The 9,828-nt window shown below is 39.5% G+C and overlaps 1 protein-coding gene across 1 annotated transcript in view; it reads left to right on the top strand.

The window, feature by feature from the left end:
* The window catches only part of ST8SIA5 (ST8 alpha-N-acetyl-neuraminide alpha-2,8-sialyltransferase 5), a 180,841-nt gene that overhangs the window by 128,464 nt on the left and 42,549 nt on the right, over window positions 1–9,828 (top strand). The window contains 1 exon segment of the mRNA XM_056824395.1: window positions 4,751–4,837. Within this exon segment, the coding sequence (XP_056680373.1) occupies window positions 4,751–4,837 (87 nt within the window).

Raw genomic sequence — 9,828 nt, 5'->3', positions numbered from 1 at the left:
GAACAGAAAGGTTCTTTTCCTTTTACCTTGATAACCTTAGAAAATTTGATGTTGGGTTCCTGGACCAGTGTGAGAAGGTGTGTTTAATGTTCTCCACCTCCTATTTCTTCACTTCCGTCCCCTACTTCTTCCTTCTGTATGTTTCAGGTGTTTAATGCTCATTGGCTCTCTTCCCACCTTGTCGCCCCAGACCACGATCTTATAAGATTTGTGATCAGTCATTGACACATGATTGTGAAGGTATCAGAGAAGTTCCTAGGATGATACATTTAGAGCTGTGAATGATCTCAAAGTTCATCTAATTATAAGACCACTGATTTAGAAGTCAAGGGCACGTAAGACCAACTGGTTCAGCTCCTTCACTTTACAAAGGAGGAAACTGAGGTCCAGGGACTTGAGGCTCGCCCAAATTTATATAAGTAATTTCTGAGGCAGGTTTTGAATCTAGGTCTGAAGACTCCAGTGCCTGCGTTTTTATTCTCCCTCTGCTTGTTATTGCTTTCTTTTTCTAGGGGAATCAAGAAGTCGCTATGGAAGGTATTTTTTGGAATAGAGAGACTTTTTTCTTTCTTTTTATTCCCACTGCCATAGGTGGTACTCACTCTGCTTGCCTCACTTATAGCAGACCTTGCTTAATGGAACACTAATTTGTCCCTCTTACCAACTATGGAGACATGTTCTAGCAAGAACCCAAGCTTGACCTTGTGGCTCTTTGTCATTCCCAGCTCATGAAAAACTCTCACATCCTCATTTAATATGAAGCACGCTCTCTGTTATGGGAATGTACCTTTGACAAACGGACCAGGTACAATTGGTAGGCTTCTTCATCATTCCATTGATCAACCAATTTTTATGGAGGATCTGTTGTGTACCTAACCCTGTGGGAGGTAATAATAGCTCTTTTTTCTGTAGGGCTTTACGACTTGCAAAATACTTTCTTCAACACATTATTATTATTATCATTTTTACAATTGAGGAAAATGAAGCTTTGAGGGCTTGGGGGATTTGTTCACAGTCACTCAGCTGGTAAGTAGTTGAGTTAGCATTTCACCTCAGATCTCTGGACCCAGGTTTAGTGTTTGTTCTCTCCTTTCTGGACCCTACCCAAGGGTACACTCATTCAGTCATGGACAGGGAACAGAATCTCTAGATTAAACAAATTCATACTCAGATGCTAGTGACTTGGTCTGTTTCCCTATCCAGAGTATTTGTATTTTACTGGGTTACTGCCCTGAGTAACATTTAACCCAAAGGAATAAATCTTTAATATGGGAATGTCAGACAATATGTCTTCCACCCCTGGAGGGGGGAAACAATTAGTGGGGGAAGAAAGGAAATGTTTCTGGTGTCCTTCGGAGCACATCCCATTTATTCCACCAATACATGCCATCTGTGTTATGAAATAATAAGAAATTAGATTGGTGGGATTAGGGTCAGGAGGGGAGGGCGATGAAGGAGGATTTTGGAAATTCTTTCCCTAGTTTATAGCCCAAAGTGAGACCTTCTTTAAGTTCTGCCAGGAATCCTACATGCTCTTCTTTCCACTATAGCTTTTTTTTTTTTGCATACAGCACAGAAAGGAGATCTTCACCTAGTCAGCTACAAGGACTCAGGGCAGGATGCAGATGCAACATGCAACACACAGCATTCTTGAACCCTCAAAGACAGAGATAGTAGGGACAGAGACAGAGAGAGTGGAGAAAGAAAGAGGGAGAGAGACACCCAGGCACAGAGAGAGTAGAGAAAGGAAGAGGGACAGGGACAGACAGAGACAGAGAGAGTAGAGAAAGAAAGAAAGGGAGAGAGACAGATAGACAGAGATATAGAGACAGTGAGAATGGAGAAAGAAAGAGACATAGACAGAGAGAGTGGAGAAAGAAAGAGGGACAGAGAGAGACAGAGAGAATGGAGAAAGAAAGAGGGACATACAGAGAGAGAGAGAGAGAGGGAGGGAGGGAGAGAGAGAGAGAGAGAGAGAGAGAGAGAGAGAGAGAGAGAGAGAGAGAGAGAGAGAAGGAGGGAGAGAGAGAGAGAAGATGGGAGAGAGGGAGAGAGAGAGAGAGAGAGGAGGGAGAAAGAGAGAAAGATACAGAGACAAGCAGACAGAGAAAGAAGGAGGAAGACAGGGAGACAGACACAGAAACAAAGACAGAAATAGAGACATATACAGAGAAGAGAGATTGAGCATACACTCCTCTGAGCTCACCCACAAGTCCACCTTCAGTTCAGCTTGGGATAGAAAATAAGGCTGGATCTATAGCTTTGGGAGTCATTTTCATAGAGCTGATAATGAAATGCATGAAAGTAGATGAGATTCCCTCCCCCCCCCCCCCTTACCTTCAGGAAGAGAGAACATAGAAACATACAAGTCAGTTAGCTTTAGTCAGCCCTTTTCTACTCTTCAATTTTTAATATTTTTTTCGACATTGCAAAAAACTCTAGATGTCATTGGCAGCCATCTGCTTTCCCATGGCAGGGCTATAGAAGAAGCAGTCTTTGTTCCAGCTCCTCTCTGGCTGCTGGGGCTTTACAAACATTTGTTCCCTTTCCCTGTTAGCAAATTAACGTGTGCACAAAAGATCATTATGGAGCAGTTGCCTATCTTCTCCTAGTAGGAGAAGGGCTTATTGGGAAAAGGAGAGAGGGACACCCTAGGGGGACCCTTTATGGATGGAGCTCTTTCAGATTCTGCACTGTGCAGTACAGCCTGACCTTGTACTGTTTTGCTGGGCCTACTTTTAATCCTGCATTGAGTGTTTTTTTTTTAATTTTCAATTTATGCAGGATGAAAATGGTTGAAGTTCTGTAGTGGGAATGAGGATGAAAGGGGGGGGGTGGATCAGGTGATCTCTAAGCACTTTTTCAGATCTACTATACCAGAGCTGCTTTTTATTCCAGCTGGAATGAACTCCAAGGACCCTTCTAATTCTCCTAGCTGATTTTATGCTGGAGCAGTTCATGCCTCCCTGTTCTGTCTCGCTTTAACCAGACTTTCTCTGCTGAATTCTTTTTTTTTTAACCCTTACTGCCATTTTAGGAGCAATACTGTATATTGGTTCTAAGGCAGAAGAGTAGTAAGAGTTAGGCAATGGGGATTAAGTGACTTACCCAGGGCCACAAAGTTAAGACCACATTTGAACCCAAGACCTCCTGTCTCTAGGCCTGTCTCTCAATATTTCTGCTGTCCCTTGGTGTTTGATCTGCTTATCAGTTCTGCTTCCCTTCCCTTCCTTTCCCTTCCCTTCCCTTCCCTTCCCTTCTTCCCTTCCCTTCTTCCCTTCCCTTCCCACCCCACTATGGGGAAGACTTCCTTGAAAGCTAGAGAGATTGTATATGTTAGAAGCAGAACTGATAAGCAGATCAAACACCAAGGGACAGCAGAAATACTGAACCACCATAGGGCTCTAGACTAGAGCTGGGGAAAGAGCTGGCTCTGATGGTCATAGAATTATTGATTTTGAGCTGCGAAGGACCTTAGAGGTTATCTAGCCAACCTCCTGATTATACAAAAGAGAAGATAGATGCCCAGAAAAGTTAGGTGACTTGGCTGTGGTCAAAAAGCTGGCTTGTAGCAGAGTAGGAATTTGAAACTGAAGTCCTCTGACTCCACATTCAAAGTTCTTTCCATCCTACCAAGCTGTCTCCTGAAGTATTACTATGGAAGGATAGGGAAAACAAAGAGAAAGGTATAGTCTGAAAGTATTTGAAAGGACTGTCCTGTGAAAGAGAAATTAGATGTTCTATGCTTGGTCCTAGAAGGCAGAACTAGGAATAACAAATGGAATTAATAGAGAGACAGATTTCTTTTCATGTCAAGGGAAAAATTAGGAATAATTAAAGTTTTATTAAAGTGGCATGGACTACCTCTGGAGGAAATGGATTCCCCTTACTAGAGATCTTCAAGAAAGGCTAGATAACCCCTTGCTGGGTATGAGGTAGAGGGGATTCTGGCTTAGCTACTGGTTGGACCAGATGGCTTTTGAGTTCCTTTACAACTCAGTGGTTCCAGAAGTCTGAATTGTGTGTATGAGAATTTGGATCTGTTGTGACCCCGATCTGATTTACAAACAAGTTAGTTCTGCTAAGATTCCTTGCTGTTTTTTTGATGGTGGAATGATACTCTGTCACATATAAACTCTTTTTGTAACAATATGACCAATGGAATCTTCTTCCCCAGGGACTTTTAGGGAGAGAAGAGGCATGTGTTTTAGAGTGACAACACAGGATCTCATATTCTTCACATATCTCTGCCAGCTGTGTGGAAGCTAAGATAGGATCTAATATACCAAGTTGTCTGCAAAAACCAATTTGTTCATTTCTTGTGTTTTCATCAAGTCTGCCTCTGTGTGCATATAGGCCATTCTGAGAATGTTTTTTTGGACAAAGATTTTATAGAAATGATTTAGTTAGTCACCTTTCATCGCCTGCCTGAAGCTTTTAGAATTCTCTAGAATGTTATGAAGCCTAATTTGCCTATCCTCACTCCTCTCCTTTTTGTATCTGAACCCCTCAGCCTTGGGGGAAAACCTTAAAGTCTGATGTCCAAATAAACCGGGCAGTTCTAGTTTCTGTGATTTGGAAATTTGCAATCAGCACAATATGTCTGTTGGTGGGGAGCTGTAAAACTTTCTGAACCACAAGGATTTAGAAGGTTTTGGTGGGTGGAGAATAATCCACTGTGTTTAATTTAAATCCTGAAAACTTTGGCCAGACTGAATTTTAATGATCTCTTCTGCTTGCACTTTTAAAGGGTGAAGCAATCAGAGCTGTTTGACAGGTGGAAGAGTCTCCAGATGTGCAAATGGGCGATGAATATCTCAGAAGCTAACCAGTTCAAGTATGTAAGATGATACCTGATTTCCCTCTTCCCTCCTCAAATATCCTTGATCTCCTTCCCTGACTCCTTCAAGGCTTATATCAAATTATATCTCCTTTATGAGGACTTCAGCAATTACCTCCAACTTCTTTGATCACCAGAAAACAGCTTGTTTTGGTGGAAAGAGCGCCATATTTGGAATCAGAGAACCTGTGTTCAAATCCTCACGTTTCCATTTACTACCTGTAAATCTACCATATCACAGAACATCTCTATGCCTTAGTTTCTCCTTTGTAAAATGAGGGAGTTTGACTAGAAGACTTTTAGAGCTCCTCCCAGTTTTAAATCTGAGATCTATTGTTTTTGCTATTATCTAACTGCCCTATGCTTGATGGCAGTTCATTGTTCGTACCTCATTGTCTGGCACATGTTGACGTATGTTGTCTAGCATTATGAGCTTATTATCTCGTATGTATAAATATGACTCCTTCAACTAGTGTTATATCAGAATCCGTGTCTTCTCCATAAGCTACGTCTTCTCCATCTTCTCCATCTCACCAGTATAGTGTTCAGCACAATACAGGTATTCAATGAAGACTTGCTGATTGAGCAATATTATTTTCATGCAGGTAGACCTTGTTTTATGGAGCATGCCAAAAGAAAATGTATGACTTGGATTTTTGACAATCAAGTTTCATTTAAAATATGCCCAGGGAACTCACAATTTAAGGGAATCCTGTGGGGGATCTAATTGGAAAGTAAAGAACGTCTTTATTGTCACACTATAAATTTTAAATTTTCTTTGAGGATCAATATTTTACATGTTGATCTTTTCCCCAAGAAGGGCTCTTGCCTAGGAGAGTGTTGATGATAATCTTAATGTTTGTGAATGGGAATCCTTTGATGTAGGTAGTAAATGTATTATTAAACCTATTCTACAGAGGAGGAAACCTTATAAAAATGTTGCCATGTTTTCCATAAATCTTCCATGGGTTATCTACCTAACTAGCTATAGGCATACTTTAAATAAGTAAGTATATATTCCATATAGATAACTATATATACACATACTTTTTCATTTTTATTTATTATATTAATTAATAATAAATGTATTATTTATTATAATATATACATATATATGTATATATAGCTCTCTCTTTTGTGGGGAGGTATTAGCTGATATCTTATCTCATTTTTGCTACCTTCTCACACACGTCATCGTTTAAAACATGCTACATCCTACTTGTTCCCATCATGGACCTTTCTTTGGATTATTTGTAATTTTGATTCTTCTGGGATTATGGCTCTCCATTTTTAATATCACTGGAAAAATACTGCTATTTAGGAAATAGGTTGTGCCCTGCACACAGTTTGGAATCAGTTCAAAGCACTGAATATTTTTTAAAATGTTATCCAACCTAATCTCTTCCTTTTTTTTTTTTAACTCTTGCCTTCTGTCTCAGAATCAATACTGTATATTGGTTCCAAGGCAGAAGAGTAGTAAGGGCTAGGCAATGGGGATTAAGTGACTTGCCCAGGGTCACACAGCTAGGTAGTATCTGTGGCCAAATTTGAACCCAAGATCTCTCATCTCTAGTCCTGGCTCTCAATCCACTGAGCCACCCAGCTATCTACTAATCTCTTTGTTCTAATGCTGACTAGGTCTTGTCTGACTGTAGTACCTGACCATGATATAAGTGGACTTACTCAGGCTCCCTATTCAATTGCATGTCTTAGTCTGACCATCATCTATTTTGTTTTTCCAGTATGGATAATTAAACCAAGTGACTTCATGTTGTTTCACTGAGGAGTTCACTGAGATTGCTCTGTAGTGTTTTATGGATAAGAAACTATTCATCTAAATTGATAGCTGCTGATTTCTTGGTCCCCAGTTTTGGGAGCAGCAATACACTCACTGTTCATGCTCTTTTCCATTATTTTGGGTTTCTAATTATTAAAATTATTCAATTCCTTAATCCTCTCTTTTTCTATTTTGTTAATGTCTTCCCAGAGGTTTAATTTTTCCTCTTGAGGACTACTTTAATGGCTTCATAGAAATTTTTCTATAATATTAATAGCAAGCATTTATATAGTGGCTTTAAGGTTTTACAAAAAGCTTTTCCTATATTCTTGCTTATGTTGACATCATTATCATTCTCTTTCATAATAGTTATTGCTTATTCCTATGATTTTTAATTGATTTTGTTCATTATTCAAGATATCATTATTGTCTCTGTTTAGGTTTATGTCTTTGAGGCTTGTGTTCCTTATATTCACTCCCCACTTCTTCATTTGGAGTCATCCTCCCACCTTTTTTTTAAACCCTTCCCTTCTGTCTTAGAATCATTATTGTGTATTGGCTCCAAGGCAGAGGAGTGGTAAGGGCTAGGCAATGGGGGTCAAGTGACTTGCCCAGGGTCACACAGCTAGGAAGTGTCTGAGGCTAGATTTGAACCCAGGACCTCCCATCTCTAGCCAGCTGCCCCCTTCCCTTTCTCTTTTTGGAGAAGGATTTTAAAGTGCCCTTCACATCACATTCTACATAAAGTCCTTCTGTATGTATTTGGTCTGATCCCAAAGCTCTCCTCTACTTTTGTCTTCTTAAAGTGCCATGTCATTTTTTCAGATTGTTTCATGTACAGAGGAAGTAGAATATCCACATGGTGTAGTTCCAATATCTTTGCTGATGAGATCATGTCACCTCTGTTAGTTGTCCCTTTTATAGTTTTAAACAGCTGTATGACCCTGGGCACGTCACTTAACTCATATTACCTCAGTTTCCTTATCTGATCTGGAGAAGAAAATTGCCAACCACTTTAGTATCTTTGCCAGAAAACCCAAGTGAGGTCGTGAAGTCAGACATGACTGAGAAATGCCTGAACAAAAAAAAAATTCATTGCTTTTAAAATTCTCTTCTTGGAAGGAACTATTCAGGATGTATGGGTGGGCGTGAAGTTTCTGAACAAGTCTTTGGCTTTTTTATTTTTTAATCTGAAGCCATACTTTCCAATGTGCTTTCCACCACCCTCCCATGCTCGTGTTGGCATTGAAGACCTTGAGTCTCAGAGTGTAGTGTTGTGGAGGATTTTGTTATTTCTTCATGGAGTTTCTGCACTTTTTCATCCTCTGAAATAGATGTTGCCCCCACTGTAGTTATCTATATGATGATCCTTTTGCTTTCCTTCATCATGAGCCCTACAAGGAAAGATGACAAAGAAGCCCTTGCCTCTGGGTATATATTAAACCAACTTTACCCATTCAGCCTGGGTGAACAAGACAAAGGACTTAGAGCCAAGAAGGCTTGGGTTCAAGTTCCACCTCAGATACTTATTAGCTGTGCGATCCTTGGCAAGACACCTATCCTCTCTGTGACTCAGTTTCCTCATTTATGAGGGGGAAAAGAGATCTGACTCAATATCCTCTAACATTCTTCCCCTCTCTAGATCTAGGATTCTGTGTCCTGTGATCTCCATCCTGCTCTTCTTCAAAGATCTTGTAAGCCATTTTTACATCCTAAATGCAATTTCTTCACATCTTCTGGCTTAATTTATATAAAAAATATCAATATAGATACTGATAAGTTCCTGCTAGGTGGCAGGGGAGCAGTTAGGTGGCACCATAGTGAATAGAGTGCCAGACTTGAAGTCAGGAAGACTTCATCTTCTTGAATTCAAATCTGGCTGTGTGACCTTGAATAATCACTTAACTCTGTTGGCCTCAATTTCCTCATCTGTAAAATGAGCTAGAGAAAGCTACTCTTCTAGTATCTTTGTCAAGAAATTTTCAAATGGGGTCACAAAGAGTTTGGACATGATTGAATCAACTGAAAAACAACTTTGGTAGATAAAGAAACTACTAACATCTCCTATTTGCATAGCACTTTAATGTTTGCAAAATGCTTTACATAGATAATCTCACTTGAGCCTCATAACAACCCTGTGTTGTAGCCGGTATTATTGTTATTCCCATTTGACAGTTGGGAAATTATGGCTAAGAGAGATTAAGTGACTTCTTCAGAGTCCTATTGCTAGTGTCTGAGGCAGGTTTTGAATGCATTCTTTTTTTTAAACCCTTACCTTCCGTCTTGGAGTCAATACTGTGTATTGGTTCCAAGGCAGAAGAGTGGTAAGGGCTAGGCAATGGGGGTCAAGTGACTTGCCCAGGGTCACACAACTGGGAAGTGTCTGAGGTCAGATTTGACTTTCCATCAATAGGCCTGGCTCTCAATCGCTATCCAGCTGCCCCCCCTGAATTCATTCTTTTGACTTGTAAAGCTTACATTTCTGACCAGCATGCAATACTGTCTTCCATCACAATTTCAGAGACCATTTAAAAAGCAGAGCTAGCCCGGAATGACCCTATTGAATGAATGAAGAGTGGGTTCTCGAACTAGATTTCTGAAAGAGCAGGATGTAGGATGCATACCAAAGGTCAAGGGAAGCTAGGTGGCTCAGTGGTTTGAGAACCAGACCTAATGATGGGAGGTCCTGGGTTCAAATTTGGCCTCAGACACTTCCCAGCTGTGTGACCCTGGGCAAGTCACTTAACCCCCATTGCCCAACTCTTACTACTTTCTTGCCTTGGATCAATATACAGTATTGATTCTAAGACATAAGGTAAGTGTCAAATATATGTATAGATATATTAATATATTTATAATTATATTTCTATAAAATATAAATTAATATATCTTATAAATATATTTATGTGTTTCTATATTTATTTTAATATATTTATACTATATGCACTTATATATTTATGTATATGCATATATATTTATATAAAATGTAGTTATATTATATATATGTATATATATATATTTATATGTCAGGGACCAGAGACCAAAGAATGGAAAGAAAAAAAAACAAGTATTTATTTAATTTTGGGGAATAAACTGAATTCAGAAGCCTGTTTTCTTTCCTCCCCTCTGGCTCTCAGAGAGTATTTGAAAGAAAATATTTGCCAAAAGCTTTTTGTCCACAGGTATCTGAAGTCCTCAAATTATAATGTGT

Source organism: Monodelphis domestica, chromosome 3 (genome assembly GCF_027887165.1).
Source record: "Monodelphis domestica isolate mMonDom1 chromosome 3, mMonDom1.pri, whole genome shotgun sequence".
In the NCBI taxonomy this organism is placed as follows: Eukaryota; Metazoa; Chordata; class Mammalia; order Didelphimorphia; family Didelphidae; genus Monodelphis; species Monodelphis domestica.
Note: the sequence above shows the minus strand (reverse complement) of the source record. Positions and strands in the feature narration are given on the sequence as shown.